Source organism: Poeciliopsis prolifica, unplaced genomic scaffold (genome assembly GCF_027474105.1).
Source record: "Poeciliopsis prolifica strain line A6 unplaced genomic scaffold, Auburn_PproV2 SCAFFOLD014, whole genome shotgun sequence".
NCBI lineage: Eukaryota > Metazoa > Chordata > Actinopteri > Cyprinodontiformes > Poeciliidae > Poeciliopsis > Poeciliopsis prolifica.
Genome location: NW_026562389.1, coordinates 1658465 through 1680231, shown reverse-complemented (window position 1 = coordinate 1680231; position 21767 = coordinate 1658465). Strand labels below are relative to the sequence as shown.

The following is a 21767-nucleotide window of genomic DNA, read 5'->3' as shown; positions in this document are numbered from 1 at the left end:
CCACCAAAGGAGCTCTACCCAACAATAATAAATGAAACTATGTGAAGAATAGAGCAATCCAAATGCCAAAAGAGCTTTTAAAATGCTTGTTTTGTGTTTTAACAATAGAATACCAGGCTAATAATTCTCAAATAGTGCTTTAAAGATTGTTTGAGATGACCAGGTATCACTAAATGTATGCATTTTTAAAACGAGTGCAGTTTCTCTCCATAGACAAGGAAGCCTTTAATACAGGCTGAAAGCTCAAGCTAGAAATTAGATACCAACTTCAGGGTCGTTGGTCACCTGAGGTGAATATCAAAATGACTCTATAGGTGCCCATTCGGAATGCTTGAACATGCAAATAAGCTGTAGAAGACTCATTTTGGTGCAAAAAGAAAAAAAAGAAACCTCATGATTTTTAATGTTTGGTTTTATGGGGCCCCTTGGCAGTGCCTCTCTGAGTGGAGAGCCTCACCACCCAAATCAAAACGTCATTTTTTATTTATTTATTTATATTTATTTATTTATTTTTTTGCTTAATGTCTAACCGCTTGTTTTTTTAAGTGTGTTTTCTCAGCGGGGTGGCAGGACAGTAGAGACACAGACATAGTGTCCGGTTGCACTCCGCGCCCCAGCACAATTCCTCTACTCCCTCCAGTTAGATGTCTATTTTTGGCGTGAGGCTCAGCTGATTGTAACACTGAAAGCTCAGTCCCTCCCTGATTTTTTTCCTCTCCTCTTGTCGACAGTTGTTCATTCTTATTAGGAAAAGACGGAGGTTTGCTGCGGGGCTCAGTCAGGATAGAGATAGAGATAGAGATAGAGGGATGCTCCTCTCTTGGCTTAAGCTGTCAAGGTGAAAAAATAAACTTTTTCGCTCTCCTCCTCAACCACCTTGACTCCACAACTTTTGGTTTTCCAACTTTACAATTTTTTTCTCCTTTCTTATTTTTATTTATTTTTTTATTACTTGGTGATCGGTTATTCCCAGTTGCCTGCTGGAGCCCCGCTGGGTCGCGGCAGAAAACGAGACGGAGGATGGAGACGAGCCCCATCCCGGTGGTGACGGTCCAAACCGCGCCCTTTGAGGACCAGCGGCCCGGAACCAACGGGCTGCGGAGGAAGACCGCGGTGTTCGAGGGGAAGAAGAACTACCTGCAGAACTACGTCCAGAGCCTCCTGTCCTCCATCGACTTGCGGGACAGACAGGGCTGCACCATGGTGGTGGGCAGCGACGGCCGCTATTTCAGCCGGGCTGCCATTGAGGTGATAGTGCAGATGGCAGCTGCCAATGGGGTAAGGAGACCTGGAGATGGTCACTAAATGTTATACATCATTTGGGTGTGCAGTACTTAAGTCATTTGGTCCAAAGTTCAAACTATGTCCCACCTAATTATTGGCTCTATGTGTTTTTTTTTTTTTTTTTTAAGCAGCACATACGGATAAGTTGTGTTTAAATATCTGGTTAATATCCAGTAGATGAATAAAGCAGGAAAGTCTCCAACACCCAAAGGTCAACATTTAGAAAAAAAAAAACTAAAAATCTAAATGGATTTACATAATCCTGGAAACACAACAACCAATGAAAACCCCCCAAAAGCTGGAAAAGTAAACAGGAAATATAAAGTATAATAATAATAATAATAATAATAATAATAATAATAATAATAATAATAATAATAATAATAATAATAATAATGCTGTGAAAAACCGTCACTACTCTAAAAGTAAATGAGTAAATCAAGATTATCAGGCTGTCGGTTTTAGTGTGAAGTACTACGGCCTGTTGATTGTGTTTATTTTTAGGCTGGAAACATAAATTTTCACACCACCTTTCAGCACATGTCCCATGTTGTGTCACAGATGGTTGGTTGACATTTAGTTACCCTATTTATATTAAATATGTTTGTTAAGGAATGTGGAGGGGGAAAAAACAAAGTAGTGAGTAATGTGAGGTGGAAAGAAAATTATTTTTCAAAAAGAAAAAAAAATTACAAAGAAAAACAAAACAAAACGGTGACATTTATGTACTCTGATAATCCCAAACTGTGATGAAACTGTTTGAGTTTTCAGGTTTGTTTCTGCTTCCATCACTTAGTTATTTATGCTTTCATTCTTGCCTTTTCTTTTGCTCAGTGTTTCTAACTTGGTTATTTTTTTCCTCTTCTCTACTCTCTTCATGTTCATCTACCTTCTTTCCTCAACCTTTCTGCTTAGTTTCTCCTCACAGCCTCATTCTGTTTCCAGTCTTTTCTTCATGTTCCTCAGTATTTAAGCTCCTTATTCTCCTTCACACACTGGTGGGTTCTTGCTTTTGCACTGTTGTTTTGGTTCTCCTTTGTTGGTCTGATGACTCCTTGAGTGTTTTTCCCAAAAGATTTTTTTAAATTCTTTATTATAATCCTCCTGACCGACAACTTGGACTTTAGTCTGTCCTCAAACTCAGATTAGATGACACAAATAAAATCTAGCTCAAGAAATTGTAGTAAAAAATGATCTTAACTGTTGAACAGACTCCTCAGCTGTGTAAGTAAATTTCAATATAAAGAACACTTACAGAACAAGAAGAAACTTGTAATAATCTCAGCTGGTGATTATAAAAATATGACGAGAGATTAAGAAAACTTAGAGGAAACTCCCCAAGTTGCTTCCAAAATTCTGTGCTGTGAGAAGTTTACCTTGGACTATTTCCAAAGGAAAAAAGAGCTAAAGGGAATATAATTTTTTTGTTGACATCGGTCCTTATGTTTCCGCTGACCTTGGCCAAATGTCTCCTGATGTCAGCCTTGTCAGCACTTCCATCCATCCTGCTCCTTTTCCTGCCTACGTTCGGCCACACCAGCAGCTCGCTCCCGCAGCACCGTTACGCCTCTGCACAGCTGAACTGTACACACTGGGGATGCCCCTGTCACAGAGTATGGAAAAGACCCAACTATGAAGCATCAACACTTGGCACACAAACCCAGGCCTTCCATCTCCTTCTAATTTTCACTTATAGCTGAGTTCACACCAATTCAGACTTTCACTACCCCAAGCTATCCTGTATAAAATCTATTTTTTTCTTTGGAGGATGAATTCCTTTGTGTTGAGGGCACTCTTCTTTAGAGCGGCTGATGAGCAGGATGTGGGTATTAGCACTTTATAAGTAGCATGCAAAGTATAAATAGAGAGTGTGGACTCACTTGGGTGGAGATCATTTACTTGATAAAGCTAACAGTACATTAGACCCTGTGAAGTGATACAATTTTGGGAGCTCTTTCTTTTAAACCTTTTTGGGTCAAACCAGATATTTGTATGTAAATAAATATTGTAGCGTGCCTTCTTAAAGTATTCACAGGAGCTTTCTCAAATATTGTCATAATGCAATTACAAAACTTTTGTATTTTTACAATAAAAGAGCTCATAATTGAGAAGTGGAGAGAAAGAGATAAACCAGCTGAAGACTTTAGAGGTTTGTTAGAGAGCGTGAGTTAAGAATTGGTATCATCAGCAGACAGGTCTAGGGTAAAGTTCTGAAAAATTTATTTGTGTTGATCCATCATCTGTCAAGACTTTGGCATCAGTCTGAACTGATATGTTGGTCAAGGAAAGCATTAAGCAGAAAACCAGCCACAAGGACCATTGTAACTCTGGAGGATATAAAGAGATCCACAACTTTGGTGGATGAATCTTATGACGGGACATTCGGAAGAGCAGCAAGAAGAAAGCAGTTGTTGAAAGAAAACTGATCATGGTTTGTCATAAGTGATGAAGAGGACAGCAACAATGAGGCAGATTGTTCTGGTCAAAGGCATGCAAAATCAAGTCTTGTGTTGAAAAACTACTGCTGTCCATCGTCCTACGATGCATGGTGGTGGGTATTAATCATACAAACCACATTCATTTTTATTTGAAAAAAAAAATACTTTGAAACAATGTTTCATTTTCCTTCTGCTTCCTATTTATGCATAAATTTTTGGTGGTTTTTTGTAAAATCTTCACAAAAATGTCTAGAAATATTAATGTTATATAAAAAAAAAACCTCCCAAGCTCCTTCCTTGCCTCCCACATTTCTATCTTCGTATTCTTTTTATTTCACATCAATTAAAAAATCTTATTGAAAATTTCTGTGTTCTTTTCCTTCCACTGCACCACTATGGACCACTTTGATGTCTATCTCATAAAATCCCCTCAAAATACAATGAAGTTCGAGATTGTAGCACAAAAAAATCTGGAAGTGTTCAAGGGGATGAACAGTTTTCAAGGTGCTGTATAACAAGTAAAATTCAGATGTTTTTTTTTTTTCTGATGGCCATCTATTCCATTCAGATTGGTCGTCTGGTAATGGGTCTCAATGGCCTTCTCTCCACTCCTGCCGTGTCATGCATCATGAGGAAAATCAAGGCAATCGGTGGAATTATCCTCACGGCGAGCCACAACCCCGGAGGTCCTGGCGGAGACTTTGGAATTAAGTTCAACGTGGCTAACGGAGGTGAAGGCTTTGCATTTGTTTTTGGACATCAGAAGTAGTTGAAACCATTGGTTTATGGGTGTTAAGTTGACTAAAAAATTTTGCCTGGAAGGCCCGTCTACTGACACGGTGATGGAGAGAATCTCTCATGTCAGCCGGACTCTGGAGGAGTACGCCATCTGCCCAGATCTGCGCATTGATCTCTCAAGGCTTGGAAGACAAGAGTTTGATCTTGAGAACAAGTTCAAGCCTTTTAGAGGTACAAAGCTCATGCATGATGTGCAAATATACATTTCTCTAAGTGGAATAATATATATTTGAGATAAGTCAGAAATCAATTCTGCACAGTCCTACATACGTAGTTTCCTCTGTCTTGACAGTGGAGATCGTAGACTCAGTTGAAGTCTACCTTCAAATGCTCCGAAACATCTTTGACTTCTCTGCCATTAAAAGTCTCCTCACAGGACCAGATCAGCTGAAGATACACATAGATGCCATGAATGGAGGTGAGTTAGGCACCCTGTGTAATAAACTTTACAACAAATCAAGATAATTTCACTTCTTGCTTTACATATTCCCTCTGTTGGTTGGCATAGTGATGGGTCCCTATGTAAGAAGGATTCTGTGTGACGAGCTTGGGGCACCGGCCAATTCTGCCGTCAACTGCGTCCCCCTAGAGGACTTTGGTGGTCGACCACCGGAGCCTAACCTGACCTATGCCACCTCTCTGGTAGATGCTATGAAAGGGGGCGAGTTTGGCTTTGGAGCGGCATTTGATGCAGACGGGGTAAGGTGTTCATATCAACACTCCAACTTGTTGACTTCTAAATCAGCTGCACGTCTGATAGTGATCAGACTTGATCACCATCAGACTATCTGTCTGACTATATTAAGTCAGACAGAGACAGGAATCACTTTCACATTGCCTCCAGGTCTAAAACAGAAATTAATGTTTATTTTTAATTGCTTGTTCATAAAAGCAGAAAAAACCAATGAGAGTTTATCAATAATAATGCAAAAAATTTGATCTGTTTATCACATCGTAATGACATTTCTATCACGCCTATGCTGTTTATCATTCAAAGATCTGACAGGGAGAATGCTCCTTCATTAGACTTTTCTGTTTTATTGATTTCCCCTCACATGCCCTGCATGAAGGAAAACATGCAAAGCTTTACACACATAGCTTTATACAAGCCTATGTTTAATGAGAAGAGAGTGAATGGTATATATAAATGGAGGGAATATTTTCAGTTACATATTTGGTGAGTTAGTAAGTATTAATGGCAGTCAGAGGGCTTGCCCAGGTCGGACCTGAAACACGCCACAGACGGAGTAAGTTTCACGATGCAGAATCAGTGTCTGAGCATCAAAGACCTGATCAGTTTGTTGGTAATTAATTTCTTATGCTTGTAGTTTTTTGCCGTTTTTGTTTAAAAGAAGTTAAAAGATAATATGTATTATCTAAATGTGACTCCTGATTTTCTGCATGATGTGTCTGTACCAGGACCGGTACATGATCCTCGGAGAAAACGGCTTCTTTGTGAACCCTTCGGACTCGGTTGCAGTCATAGCTGCGAACCTCTCCACCATCCCTTATTTCAGACAACATGGCGCCAGAGGCTTTGCTAGGAGTATGGCCACCAGCGCAGCCCTTGACAGGTACAGCAAACACACAAACCCACACAAAGGAAGGAGTTGTCTGAGGGTACAACGACTGTTTACACAACCTCTTAAGGAGCTCGAAATCTGCAAAAAGAGATACTCCCCATGTTGAGTTCACATAAAAAATCCTTCACCTACACACCCTTGATTTTATTTCTGTCCATAAATAATGCCTGTCATTTAAAACAAGAGTCGAGCAAAGAGTGCTGATTGAATGCATGCAATGAAGCTAAAGTTATCCCCATTAATGTTTTTCTCAGCTGGAGAGGAGCTCTCCTCTGAGTGTTGCCTGCAGAAAAAAGGTTATTATAGAGTTAACTAATCAGAAGTGATACAAGTCAGACAGTCAGACCTACAAATATATTCACAAAACAGTGTTTCTAATAAGATTAGTTGAAATCTAATTTACTGATTGTAAACTCTACAAAAAAACTGTGATGAGTGGCCGATGTTCTGTAATTAAATGTAGATACCACCTCAACTCTTACTGAGAATTTTTGACAAGAACTTGAGATCATGTCCCGCTTTAATACAAATGCCCTGTCCCTGTCAGCAAGACCATATTTGATCTTATCCTTATGTGTTTGGTGGACCTTCATATTTATGAAATACCTGTAAAGCCATGCATTTGTTTAAAATTTGACCTTTAAAAGCTTCAAAACTGTAGGCATGTCAACGTGGTTTTAGAAACAGTGTTTTTTTGGTGCTGAATAAGAAAAGAGACAAAAATGAGTTCTGGTAAAAGAAAATGGTGCCTCATTTTTTCTTCTTTGCAATGCATTTATCCAACTTCTTGTGTACTTCAAAAGAGAAATATCCCTCAGAATAATTTAGCTTCCTTTGCATTATGATCTCATAAAGCAGCACATACCTAGTTTTATACCCACTACACTTGCAACACTCACTTTGCTCAGCTCTCAGTTGCACTGCCACCTCTCATGTTCCTAATGTAACACTCAGGGAAAAGTTTGCATGTCTCTGACAAACTCCAGGAAGTGTTGAAATGCCTGGTGGTATGGTGTGTGTAATGTTGGAGTCAACCCAAGTGTGAGCCTTTTTAGGATGGTGTCTCTGGGAGTTTTGACTGAGGTTTCCCCCCCTGCTCTGTGGTTCTGGCTAGTCAAGCACAGTGTAGTAAAAACACAACCGAGCGCATTCTGTGTGCAATTGTTTGTATTTTGAAAAATGTGCAGTCATATTCAAGAAATGTAAGGAATTTATCAGCTGAAAAGGTGACATGTTTTTCCAGCTCTATGAACCAATACGGGGATGACTGGCTATGTTTGTGTTGCCTGAGTTTTTGTGACATTCTTGACACAAACTGAATGAGAAATAGCTGATGCAGTCATGGCAGAGAGGACAGCAGTATATACATTTTAAAGGAAACGTCTGCTTGCCCTAAGTTCAAGAATGAAGGGATGGACTCAGTCACTGACATGTTAATTTACTGCTTTTGTTTTATAAGAAATGAAATTAACAAAAGATTTCCACAGTTTTGTTTTAAAAATGGAAAAATATTTATCATTTATTTTACATCAATCCTTAAAAATAACCATTTTGGGTGTCACAGGACAACATCCTGAGCATAGAATGAAGGAACAACAGAAAAAGCGATTGTGTCCTCCTAACTTTCATCTCATTAGTGAAAGTTTTTCTTCCCATGGTGTTGTGTCTGCTATGGGTCACTTCCTTCTCTCCTCCTCTTCTCCCTGCTTCTGACCCCGTGGTCCATCAGCTCAACAGCCAATAGGACCAGAAGTTTAGTGCCAGTTTTTGTTGAGGCACATGTTTCACATCAAGCTCAAAAAGTGCTGATGTTTTGCAGCAGCTTTTGTTTGGGGGACTTTGTAAGGTTCAGGTCCAAGCAGTGCTTTATGCAGTCAAGTATTATTGGTGGCATTTTGTGAGTTTGTTCCTCAGTCAGCTGGCTCTTAAGAGAAAACACTTTATAACAAGTAGATCAGGTTTAACTTATGAAAAAAAAAAAGTTTTTTTTAATTCATTTTCTGATTTAATCGCACACTTTGAATTCATGAAATGTTTGTTACAATAGCATGATCTAACTCTGCACCTCAGTTAAAGTTTTGGAGTGGGAGGATAAGGGGAATCTTATGTTCAGGAAAATCACTGGAGACCTCAACAACCCAAATAAAAGTAATTGACAAGGTTTTTAGAATGTATATACTTTTGTTTGTTGATCAGACTTTTTAGGACATTATAATTGGCAATCCATGTCTCAGAGTATGAATATGACATGAGGCAGAGGTTCACTTGTTTTAAGCGATGGTCACTGGGCTAGATGAGGATTAACAAACACATTCCCAGATTGAGCGGGATGGTAAAGGAGGGAACAAAATCTGCTAGTAGAGAACTGCAGGAAAAGTAGAGGAGAGACAACCATTTAAATTTTAACAGCCATTTTAGAATTTTCAACTGGCATTATTAAATTACCTACATGCCATTTGGTTGTTTGCAATGGCTTTATCATTAAAAACTCATAGATGGAATTTGTTAAGAGCTACTTAGATCATTCCTGGAACCATTCATTTTTATCTGATTAGACCAGTAAACTATTCTGCTACAGAGACTGCACAGATATGGTGTCCACTGTATGGTGAAGAATGTGTGATACTGTGGGCCTGCTTCTCTTCCAAATGGTGTTGTTGGAGTGCTCTGTATTATCAACTCTTGAAAGCATTGGACATTTGAAAATGTTTCCTTGTTTTGTTTGTCAACAGAAGTGTGTGCAATATTGTCTTAAGCTGGACATTCCTTGGGAATTGATTAAAAGACAATACACAAGAGCTGCAGAAACTTCCTGAGAATACAGGTTCTCTTGAATGTGACAACAACCAGCGGTTCAAATATCTGGCCCAGGGAGTGTGGCTATAAAAAAAAACACTTTTCTTATAAGGTAAACATCTAGGCCTGACTGAAAACCTCCCAAAGCCTTGATTCAGTCATGTATTGTCGGCACAAAAAGCAACATTATACATCTGCAAAGGAATAACATGAAAGCAGTGAAAAATGGTGGGAGCAGCGTTGTGATGGAAGCACCACTTTTTTGGGTTAAAATTGGTGAATAGTTTTTGATTTCCTGTCACATCTGATTCAAAACCTTTGATTTGTTTCATTCTTCAACTATACAGTGTGACCAAGCATTATTTTTTTTAAGTAAAGCAATAACATGATCACAAGAAAATACAGTTTTGAAATGGTGTAGCCTGAGATCAAGAAACTATATCTGACAGCAGATCTGTCAGATATAGTTTGGCAAACATTGTTCACTTGACTAAAATAGCATGGTGTGTTTGTCCAACGCACTTAAGGTGGTATACAGCAGATATGCCCCGCCCTGCCCTAAAGGCTCACTTGGCTCGAAGGTTGCTGATTTTGGGCCCGAGCAACAGCACAATATAATCAAGCCACTGTTGAAACCTGAGCAACATAAGAGTTAGAGACAATCCTGAAGATGCTGCTGGAAATGTGTGATAAGATAAGGAACAAGCTGCAGCTCCTCTTTCAAGGCAAAATTAAGAGCTCTGCCTTCACTCATCAGCTGCTCAAACTGAGCGCACCACAGTGATCCAAGGGGTGCGCAGTTACTTTAATTGTGAGCTGTTTATGTCCTCGACTTTTTTTCTCAGTCAATCAATGCAGCCATAAGGGCAAAAGTGAACTGATTCTCACACTTTTTTTTTGTTGTTGTTGTTGCGTGTAATTTAGCTTGAAAGCCGACCCCCCCCTGCATCGAGAGTCTTGGCTTATTTTGGCCGGTGGACGTGCTATTTAAAACGGCAGAGGCTCATCAGAGGGGCCTGTTTGTTTTCTTTTAAGGAATTCCAGGCTTTCCGTTCCAGTGCTTGCATCCCCAGAGGGAGATCAAGCTGGTTTACTCATATTTGGTAATTCATCCCTTCTACTTGTAAACAACTGCACCGAACGCTGCAGGGATTTATTTACGCCTGAGATTATTATGCAGATATTTTCACCACCACTTAAAAACCCTAAAAGCCACCCACATTCAGACATCGCAGAGTGGGTTTTTTCAAGGACTGACTTGTCCACATTTTTGCCCGTTTGGTTGAAACATCTGTTTTGCTGGTTTGAATATTGCATCAAGAAATCTTGGAGTAGTCATATGTGTTTATATTCTGCTGTGATCATAGCAGTATCAATGCTGTGTGGGTAGCAACAAGTAGTGTTGATGATAACATTGTACTTTATTATTCCTACTTAAACTTATATTTTATTTTGCCTTCTTGTGTTTTGTTTTTAGTGTTGTTCTCTCTCACAGCCTGAAAGAACCACATACATGTCATAAAAATGAAAGCTTCTTTTTAAATATCTTCTTACATTTCCCTGAGTTCATTTTTGCACACCAGTATTTCAATTTGATTTAAATGACCACACATACTTATTTAATTAGCATTATATTTATCTTCTGAATTCTGGCACTTTTGAAACTTGATCAAGTCTGAATTATTATTTGATTTCAATTTTGTAAACCGGAAAATTAATCCCAGAAATGTGTTATTTTCTTCTTACAGAAAAAAACCCAAACATTTCATACAAAAAATGGTTTGCTATGGGAAAAACCTCTGATTCTCCTTTGCCTTTCTTTTCACACATATTTGACATGCACACACTCACGCATACAAACACACAGCTCACTCCCCATGACCCCATTATAAGATGTATAAACATGCGGGCTCATAATCCCTCTTTTCTCCTGTTCTTTGGTGACTACATGGCCTGTGTTCAGAGCACATAGAGTGAAAGGTTGACTCATTTTGTTCCTGCAGTGTTTTGCCTTATTAAGTTATTGGATGAATTGTTGGCAGATAGCTGCTGTCATGCAGCATTTGGTTTGCTTTATTTGAAAGGTCAGAGGATTTGCTTGCAGACTCACCCTTCTGATCTGATAAAAGCAAAAGTACAAACTTTGTTCTTGCTTCTCTCTCTCTTTCTCTCTCCTGTGCTGTTTGTAGGGTAGCCAAAGCCATGAAGCTGGCCCTTTATGAGACTCCCACAGGCTGGAGGTACTTTGGGAACCTGATGGATTCTGGGCGCTGTTCCCTATGTGGGGAGGAGAGCTTTGGAACTGGTACGATCTAGCACACAAGGACACACTCCGAATATAAAAGGCTCATAAAGAGAGATTTGCGATTGCTAAAATGTCTTGTGCAGTTAAAATAGTAAAAACAAAAGCAGAAGCGGACTGTTGGACAGGAAAGAACGGATCATAGATGCAAATCTGTGGATTGGCTTGGAGAATTTGTGAGGTTTTGTGCTTGAGAAGTCCCCCTTTCCCCCTTTCCTTGTGGATCAACTATTGTCAAGATGCCTTTAAAACAGAGTTACGGAGTTGTTTTTGCTTTGCTCCAAATGCACTTGTGCAGATGTCTTCAACCTCTTTTAATCTGATATGTTTTTCATCTGAGAATAATGATCCAAGAGTCCAGCATAGGATTAGACTCCAGAAGTGTCTGTTTTCCACAACATTTCTAATTGGCTTGTGGCAAATACTGAAAAAAGACGATGAAATGGCTTTCATTCAATCATTCTTCTTTTTCTTTCCAGTCTGCCAAAACTTTTGCAATGATTGAACTGAGGTCTGAGATGTTCAAACCTGACTTCTGAGTTCAATTGATTACGTTAGATTTTACACAAGGGATCCAAGTAGGGCCTAAACATAACACCATGCCACACTTTTCAGATTTGAAAAGTGTTTTCCTTATACTTCACAATTCCTTTCTTCTTTGTGTTCTTCTACCACACAAGCTCTGAAAATACATTGACATGTGTCAACATATGGGGGAACATGTGCAAATGTTCAAGGTGTGTACATGGCTCTTTTGCAAAGCAGTGTATGGGATCTAATTATCAGTGCAGGAACAGCCAAACGGGCAAGTGATCGTATGTCAGCCACAGTGTCGCAGCTTTGCTTCTCTTTCAGTCTATTTCAGGTCTAGAGTTGTAAGCAGTGGATCCTGGTCGCCTTCAGCCCTAGTCAGAGCACTCTAATAGATGATAGGGCTGTGACCCTGACCACATGTGTAAATAATCCTCATTCCTCTGCTATAAAAGGAGACAGGGGCTTCGTGAATCATCGCAACATGCCAACAAACCCCCACGGGAAATGTTTTTTACTAAATGCAAATTCAGAGGCATGTTAACACGCTGTAGATGCCAGAAATTATTTGAACTCTAACTGATATTTTAACAATTTAAACTCTGCAAATCATAAGTTGATCTTTGTCATTTTAAATCTGACCCACGAGGTACATTTCTAAAACCATGGAGGTAGAAGCAGAAGGAAAGCGGAAGAAAACAGACGGCGGCCGAGTTTGAATTGAAAAAGTGCCGACCGAGATGAGAGGAAAGTAAGCAGAGAGTTTGAGAGCCCAGAGGACTTCGGGAGCTCACTCGATGTCTATCCTTGTAAGGCAAAAAGCTTCGAGAGAGCCCTGCAGAGTAAATCATTACCGCTCCCGCTCTTCACTAGAATGAACTGCAACGTTGTTGTACGCTGGGATTCTCATTATCCAGGCCTTTGATCTAAGATTAAAAAAAAGCAAACGATTAATGAATCATCGTTTGTGCAAAAATATTTTCGTCAAAACATTAGAGAAAAGTTATGTTAACATGTTTTTAAGGGCTATCTAGCAGCAGGTGATGAAGGGGCAGAGCTGAGCTAAAAAGAAAATCAGTGCAGCAACGAGCGCTCATTAATAAGTGCAGCTGTGCTTTGACGATGCAGATCTTGAATCTGTTTTACAGAGTGACCCTCTTTGAAAGTGAGGGACAGACAAAAGGGTAGACAGACAGTAAAGCTGGGCTTAGATAATCACAACTGTCAGTTTCCTAACAACTGTATGCTGACGGAGCCGGACACAGGGATCAACAGTTCTTCTCATCTTCTCAGTCCGTGACGAGGAAAATAACTGTGTATGCAAATTTACAGAGTAGAAGAGACAGAAAGATGCTTTTGATCTGTTCACAGATGTAATGAACTTAGAAAGACACCCATAGACATCGGACTCCTTTTCCCACTTCTAGCTCCAGCGTGGAAACATTACTGTCACATTCTTAACCTTTGAGATACCTTTATGGTGCAGCTGTCTCTGTTGAAAGCCTTCTTGTGAAAGAGACTTTGGGGGTCTCTTTCTCTTTTGTGTTCTTTAAATCTGACTCACATTTCCATTTTGTTTTTTTCTGGTCCACTCAATTTTATGGATCAAAGAGTAAAGAAGATGACTTCTCGGAAGAAGAACTCAAATTTCCTATTTTGTTTTTTCTGCGTCAGTGTCCTATATGGAAATCAGCTATTAGGCAGTTCTTGCTTAAACATTGATGTTTAAGCAAGAATGCACCTAATGAATTCCTTCATCTATGTTATCTATGTTTTCTCCATAGTTTGCTTAACATCAAGCTTATGGGACACAATGCTTTTCTTTGAATGCTCTGTCTGAATCTATACAACAAATTTCTTGAGAAATGTGATATCCTGTTTCCTTTTCTTCCTCAGGTTCTGACCACATTCGTGAGAAAGACGGCCTGTGGTCAGTGTTGGCATGGTTGTCCATCATAGCAGCCAGACGTGGACAAGGCGTGGAGCAGATTGTCAGGGAACACTGGGCCAGATTTGGACGCAACTACTTCTGCAGGTGATGATTCCTGAAAGACATTCAGTCATCTGTTTCTGAATGCAGTGATAATGTTGTGTTTTCATCATTTCAGTCAAATTATGAATGCTCTAGCAATTTATCCTAAAGTAAAATTTAATGTTGCATAACTCACATAATCAAACTATGTTCAGGTTTGTTGTGGACGGTGGTGCTTTGATAGTATGTTCACTATATAGTAATGTTACTGCTGTTTGCTAATTTTAGCATCTTTAGCAACTAATGGTATAAAACCTGCTTCAACAATACATTAACGTGTTAGCCATAATGCTAATATTGATAACATGATCTCTGACTTAAAACAGAATTGCTCCACCAAGCTCATTACCAGAGCCTCACTATGCTGTAGGGGTGACAGGGTGATGCCAGGAGATGAGGCCCATTAAAATGTACTCATGAATATACTTTTTTTTTAAAGTAACCATGCTTTCCATTCTCCTACCAAAGCTAAATCAGCACTGTAGGCCAACATCTTGCTGGGATGTAATGTGTCCTTGTTTCACCCTTTCCCCTGTGACAGTTTGTGCAGAAAGCGTTCCCAGTGATAGTTGCTCCAGCTTTGTACTGCATATTCCCACAGAAGGTTTTTATAAACTGACTGATATTTCCCACAAGACATAAATGGCAAGGACAAATGAGTTAGGATAAGGCATAATCATGATTTTTAAAAGATCTGTCAGCATTTGGAGAAAATATAAGTCATTCACCCTCATTAATCATCTCTGAGAATTCAGTTTTTTTCAGCCCCCTGAACCTAGCGATTGAATACATGTGTCCATTTGTCTGTTTGTGACTTTCAGGTTTGACTATGAAGGCTTGGACCCACGTGCAGCCTTTTACCTGATGAGGGATCTAGAGACAGTAATCTCAGACAAGGCTTTCTGCAGCCAGAAGTTTGCTGTTGGCGATCATGTCTACAGCGTGGAGAAGGCAGAGAACTTTGAGTACATTGACCCGGTGGACGGGACAGTCGCTCGGAACCAGGTCAGTGTGAGACAGCGCCGGATGTCGCATGAAAAAATAAGTTTAGATAAAATTGAGCACCGAAGAAATGCAAACTGTAAATAGTTGCAAACTGCAAAAAAATAAAATAAAATAAAATAAAATTACAAAACTTGCTAAAACAAATAATGTTTTATTAAAACCTTAGGTGCTCTTTGGTAAAATACACAAGGTTTGACAATATTTACATTTAAGAAAGGGGAAAAAACGTTGCAGTTATCGTCTGGTTTACACTGGATATGGCCTAATATATCCTAACAGTTGGCATAAAGACAATCTAAACAGTATTATACTGTTGACCCATCAGTGGTTGTAATGGATACAAATAAGGCTGTTTTAAACACAGCCACAAAAAGTGCACTTTGTGAAGGCCATTATTAACTTCTGTTCTCTTCTTAAATAAGCAATAATATATTTTCTAAATTTTTAACCCCTTATAAAAAGAAATAAATAAATAAAGTTTATTTGGGGTATTTCATGAGCTTTAAAATGTGAATTGGCAGCATTTCTTTCATACAAAATTTTCAAAACTCAAGAAAATCAGTGATTGTTTTCTACAATTAAAACGGAAATCTAGTTGCAAAGGTCGTTCATTCAAAAATCCTTTTTCATTGAAAGTGTCACTAAAAAGGGACAAAAACTGCATGTTAAAAACATTAAGATAAAAAGTGGAAAGTGAAATAAAAATTGCATTCATAGTACACAACTTGACCACATTTTATGAAGTTTGTGTATATTTTCCTGTGAGGTTTTGGAGAAACAAGATAAAATGTTTAAAAAGCATCTTGAAAAATCTGAATGGGCCCAAGAAGGTCTCACACTTGCCCTTGTTCTCTCTCTTCCCACCCTACAGACCACCCACTTCGTTCGGATATCCACATCTTATCTGTAGTTTTACATCATAAACTCGTCTCTATACACATATCACACATTTTAGGTCTCCTCACACACTGGTAACATGTTTGGTTAGTACAACCTTCCTTTCACAGTCCTTTTAACTCACTTGCTGTTTTTCAATCGACTTTTCCCTTTCTTATTCCGCAGACAAAGGTGTAATTATTTTTATTTCTTAGAAACTAATGTTACAACAACTAGTACTTACTCATTTTCCTTTCAGCAGGTTTAGTTGCTCCCGCCAAGAATATTGTCCACCCAGATACATGCACACACTCTGAGCGTTTCAGTTTGGGTTTGCAAAAGCAAAAGCATGTCTCAGTGTGGATACAGCAGGTCTTACCACTAGTTAGTCGGTCACCCTGAAATGGTAAATCCCCAGCAACCCAGTCAGCCCCTAATGACTCACATTCCTCTCAGGACAAAATGATATCAGCTGTCGTCTCTCTTGCAGCGTCTCCATCACAGAGGGGGGAGGAAGTCGGCGCGCAGAGACAAACGCATTCAAACAGAAATGTGCCAGACAATGCTTGGAGGATTTACACTGCAGTTGCATGGCAGCATTTCTGTTGTTGGCTTCTGAATTCATCTGGCATTGTCTGCGTATCAGACAGAGAACGGATGGATTTAAGCCCCTAGATTCAGCTGTCTGTTTTTGGGAAATGTGGCACCGACATGTTCATCTTTCAGTTCTCATCTCCACTTTTCTTCACAAGATGAACTTATAATCAACTTGTCTCGGTAGAAAGCATTTACATTAGGCGGGTCAGCTTTATTTTATGTTTACTTTGATTTGTATTTGTTCACCTGGATGTTTTAAGTTAACCATAATCTCTAGTTGCATAATCTCTAGTTGCATAATCTCTCAGCCAGTCATTGTAATTACATGGGTACTAAGAGCAGAGAACACTCTGACTTTCTTTCAACAACTAGATTCTTGTTTCCTGCCACTTAAGACATAGCATGCGTTAGTTAGAGTTGTCAATGTGCCTCTGTGCCAAACTCTTTTCATTTTCAGATAATGGACTGAGCAGTACTCTGTGAAGTGTTCAAAACTATTTTTTTTTTAACTTAACCCAGCTTAAAACTTCTCTACAACGTTCTCCCTGAGATGTTTGTTGTGTTCCTAGATCTTTCTGATGCTGCTTGTTCGCTAATGTTCTCTAACAAACCTCTGAGATGTAAACTGAGATTAAAAGACACACTAGTAGGCTTTATTTACAATTTTTGTGCCTGGTGAAGGGTGCTTTCATACACAATTGGTTGCACTAGATTTTATTTATAGCATCAGAGTAAGGTGGGGAAGACTTGTCAAAATGTTGTCCGTTCAAACATTGAAAGATGTGGTTGTCACATGACACAATGTGGAAACTCTTGATGGGGTGTGAATATCTTTTAAAAATCCACCTCATTTAAAGACGTAGCCTCTGAGCACTAGAACAGATGGTGTTTTTAACAAGCATTAGTCTGACGGCCCGCTGATAACTGCTGCTCTATTGTTAGAGATGAGCCGGCACACTCCCAGATACAGCCGGGCAGGCGGACATCTCTCATTATCACGACTCTCTTTTCACATTCGCTTCCACTTCCCGCCTAACATCCAGAGTCATGATAAAGGTGAAGAACTGGAGTTTTCCAGATGAAGGGTCTAAAATGTTCTCGCCTCGTTGACTGCATGGACAGCCCATGTGACTTTTGTTCTAAAAATACTCCATAAGACTGAACTGAACTGTTGTTACATTTTGATGCCTGAGGTGGGGAATATTGTTGACAAATCTTTGAAAAGCTAACCGATGAAATAAAGGTATTCTATTAAACTCACCAGCACAGAAACAGACTTTGAAGTTCTTACGATTTTTTTTCTCAACCATAATGTCATATGTGAACTTAATATGTTTACGTTACCATGCAGGGGATATGGTTAACTAGCCTATCACAGTAAAATCCTATTTGCTCCATAGATGACAACAACAAACTATGTGTCTCTGAATGTTCTATTCTCCAAAAAAATAAAAAATAAAAATAACTGGAGTTAATTCAGTAGCTCCAAATCTGGCATCATAGTTGAAATGTTTTAGGACCATATCATTTAAAAATATTGCTGAGTTTAATTGCTGAACGTGGTTAAAAATGACTCATTGCCAACAAACGGCACAGTGACAGCGACATCTAGTGGAAATTTGCTTTCAATGCACATCAGGGAGGACACTGTAGAAATAGATATGAGGAGTCCCGGTTAAAGTGCATATAATATAAATATGTTTTGTAAATTGAATTATATACCTTACCAAAGAAAATTACCTAGATATTATTATAATTATTATTATTTTATTCCAGGGTTTAAGGATTATCTTCACCGACTCTTCCCGCCTTGTGTTTCGGATGAGCGGCAGCGGTGGAGGGACGGGTACCACCATACGCATTTATGCTGAGAGCTTTGAGAGAGACCCTGAGAGGCACAGGAGGGAGACTCAGGTAAGGGAGCTGAGAGTTATCTGTCTATACCTGTTCTGTTTACACACGCAGAAGGACCAGCGCACAACTCCAGCTTTCACCTGCAACCTGGAACAGGGGCAAACTGCTTCACAACTACTTTGGCTTCATTAAAACCTTTTGTTTTGACTTTAATGTCGTGAATGGATTATTAACATTTAAGAGATTAAGAATTATGCATGAATAAGAAACAAATCACCCATGGATTAATTTGTTGTGTATTTATTTATTTTGCTATTCATTTTTTGTTTATTTGTTTGCTGAAGAGTAGTTAAGCTCCCACCACTGAGGAATAACAGTATTGTGAAATGTTTGGAGGTGTTTATTTGCTATAAAAACTAGACTTCATCCTTTAATTCATGTCAGAGTGAAACAATGATCTCCCTACATATTTACTTTCTCTCTGCAGGTGGTGCTGGGTCCTCTCATCGCCATCGCCCTGAAGATCTCCAACATCCATGAGAGGACAGGACGGCGCGGCCCAAACGTCATCACATGAGTTAAAAGAGAATGAGGAAGATACACACACGTTATATGCATCTATCATGCCCACACTGATAAATTATACAGCCTTCTGCAGCTTCACTTCGCTTGGAACAGCTTTTAACCCGAGATTTCTTTTTTTGTGCTGGAATTTGTCTCTCAAAGACAAAAGTGTCACAGCTGCACATCTATGTTCATTGTTGTTCACAATAAAAAGTCAGTTATTGATAAAGCAATAAACACAAACGTGACGACAGAATGTCAGTGTTTCTTGATTTCTTATATTACAACTTACTCACTGTGAGCTTATTAATTTTACAAGATTGTTTCTTTTTTACTTTTATTAATATTGAACATTTTACAGTGCACATATAATTTGTTATTATTACACATCGCAAGTTATTTCCTTACCAAAATGAGAAAAGTTATAACTTTCTCATAAATCAACCTTTGTTCACATTTGGATTGTAAGGAAATAAAATCCTATTAAAAGTTTCTTGTTGCCCTTTGGCATGTTGGGATTTCACTGAACCGTGTCCTCATTGCTGGACTTATTTGCTGTGATTGAACGGTTCTTGTTTTCCAGCTGAACAGGAAACAAACTGAAGCTGTTGAGCTCTGATAAGAAGTTATGAGGTTTGATCTTTACACCGCTCAGATGAGACTCTGAGAGCATAAACATGTTGTTTGCTGTCATTCTGATTTGAGGATAAATCCAGTGGATATTCAAAAAAAAAATACTATTTTTAATCACATTAAAAACATATAAAGTTCTGGTTATTTTTTCATCTCAATGTTTATTGTGCTGAAGTGAACCATCAGGTGTTTTGAACCTAAACAACCTGCCTGGTGCTCGTGACAGACATTCACAGAGATATGGTGTGATGTTTGAAGGAAATACATAAAATTCATGAGACGCGGTGGTGTCCTGTTGACACACTAGTTAATCTTTTCTATGTTTTTATAATGTTGTAGTTGCAACCTTTGACTTGAATAACTAGACAAAGCAATATAGTCATAGTCATTTTGTCTATTTTCGCTTCAGCTAAACTGAGAATTAACCAAGTTTCTGATCATTTCCCTGGAGTGCTTGTTTCATCTGATCAGGCACTGAAAGGTTTCTAAAAGCAACAGTTTGAAAACAGTTATCCGTATTGTTCCTTATCATGTGAAATTGATTGAAAATCAAAATAAAACATCCTCCACGATTTGGCTTTCCAAAAAACAATATATTAAATTTTATGTCACTCATGCATTTCAGCATCAGTCTTTTTTATTTTATTTTTTTTGTTTTGTTCCCTAGTTTTAATGCAGCTAATCTCTAAAAAATATATATATTAATAACACTAAGTGCAAGCTCAGTAAAAAATTAATATATGTTATTTATTGCATTTTGTTTTGGGTTGTATTGTTTGTTTTACTTACAGGTTAGCTTGGTGTAAATGAATTTATTTGTAGCCTTAATAAGGGACTTGATTTGTTTTAATTAAAGCAACGTCAGGTTTAACATGAAACAGGATTTATTAAAGACTATTTAACTATTTTTAGTGTGTTGCGACATAAAAATTTGAAAATAGATATAAAAACATTAACATTATTGAGCCTTGATAAAAGAACAAATGAGGAACAATATATACATTATTACACAAGCAATACAACAGTGTGCAACATCTTTAGAAAATATTATGATCTCACTCTGTAAAACGTCTCAAACATAACAGAGGTATTCAGTTCTCTGACTTACTTGTTACACAACCAAACAACTTGCTCTGAAGATGGACTGTTAAAAAAAGCTAAATAAAAAAGCTTTTTGATCCAGAAGCAAAATCATTCAAGTAACTTCAACACAAATTTCAGTTCCGATGCAACAGGTCTTTAAAGTCCCAGAAAATTGTGTCCCCTGACACAGTGCAGAGTTGGTGTTGACACAGCAGCTGATGTCATTTTGCAGTAGCGCAAAGTCACAAAATTAGTGATGTCCACAGTTTTTTATGAACCTTCTCCTAGTTAGTAGTCCTCGCTCTGAGGAAGTTGATTAAAAACCAATTTCTCCTTTGTGTTGGAAGCAACATCTCCTCACTTCCATCCATCTATCTCTGTTCAGTATGGACCACCTGACTGTATCGAGGTGGTTGCTCCCAGCTCCACCTGCAGTCTGGACTCTCTGAACTGTTCTGGGTGTACAGTGGAGGTGCAACACCCAAAACCACGGGAACTCCATCAACTGATACAACCGCCTCATGCATGCTGCACGGACTGACGTGGCAGGGACTCTGGAACTCTTCGTACGGAGGAGGGAAGGAGCTCGGCCTGCTGAAGAGAAGATCCAGGTTCAGATAGAATGGGTTTATCAAAAACATTAACATTTTTAACTGTTTCTTTTACATGCAAGTATGATCACGCAAAGACTGAGCAATAAATAAATAAATCAGTGCAAGCATTTACAGGCTGATTCACCTTTCAACTGTGAAGATCTGGATGTCACTGTCGTGTCTTCTTCTGTGGTACATCTTGCTCCTCATAGAGTGACAGAGGCTCCAGAACACCCCGATGAACATGGCCAGGAAGCCGAAGACGATCATGGTGTAAACAGGGACCATCCTGTGATCAAAGCCTTGCCTGTTCTGCTGGGACACCAGGTAGCCTCCGATGCATGTGAACACAAATCCCACAGAAGGTAGGAACATGCGGGTAAAGGACAACAGCTGTTTCTTCACATCCATGACCGCTGAAGTGTCCTGTGCGTTGCTTCTTCGGTGCAAGTTGGAGATGCCCTCTAAATGACGACAGTGCATTCAAATCTCAGATAAATGAATGTGCGCGAAAATGTCTCAGCACCTCTTAGACACGTCTCAGTGAGCAGCTATGCCTCCTCAGTTGTAAAAGGAAGTGGCTGCAATGATCCTCCCAGCTGGGCTGTATATTAACGCAGGGAGGTCACAAGTATGAGAAAGATATTGCCTGTGGTTTGGCAAAAACACAAGGGGAAAAAAACTATAATGCTAGTGCTAAAGACTAAAGTTTGCTGATGTTGTGGTATTTATTCAGCAATTTCTGTTATATCTATGAAGCATTTAAGTGCCCTGATTCCAATGACTTTAGTCTCATTA

General features: G+C 38.9%; 2 protein-coding genes across 4 annotated transcripts; one reads left to right on the top strand and one right to left on the bottom strand.

The window, feature by feature from the left end:
• The first annotated feature begins 693 nt into the window (after positions 1-693).
• Positions 694-18916, top strand: pgm5 (phosphoglucomutase 5). 2 transcript variants are annotated; one of them, XM_055039340.1, is made up of 12 exons: positions 694-838; positions 974-1278; positions 4291-4453; positions 4545-4691; positions 4813-4938; positions 5029-5219; positions 5940-6094; positions 11089-11204; positions 13629-13767; positions 14586-14769; positions 18019-18156; positions 18584-18916. In XM_055039340.1, the coding sequence occupies exons 2-12, from the start codon at positions 1021-1023 to the stop codon at positions 18671-18673; spliced, it is 1707 nt and encodes a 568-aa protein (XP_054895315.1). In that variant the 5' UTR covers positions 694-838; positions 974-1020; the 3' UTR covers positions 18674-18916. The 2 variants fall into 2 exon arrangements, with proteins under 2 accessions (XP_054895315.1, XP_054895316.1); XM_055039341.1 differs by having other exon boundaries at positions 744-1278.
• A 1083-nt stretch (positions 18917-19999) lies between these two features.
• LOC129365834 (transmembrane protein 252-like) lies at positions 20000-21526 on the bottom strand. Of its 2 annotated transcripts, none has more exons than XM_055039347.1 (2): positions 21115-21526; positions 20000-20967 (listed from the first exon to the last, which is right to left on the bottom strand). In XM_055039347.1, the coding sequence occupies exons 1-2, from the start codon at positions 21450-21452 to the stop codon at positions 20748-20750; spliced, it is 558 nt and encodes a 185-aa protein (XP_054895322.1). In that variant the 5' UTR covers positions 21453-21526; the 3' UTR covers positions 20000-20747. The 2 variants fall into 2 exon arrangements, with proteins under 2 accessions (XP_054895322.1, XP_054895321.1); XM_055039346.1 differs by having other exon boundaries at positions 20001-20970.
• Positions 21527-21767: the final 241 nt, after the last annotated feature.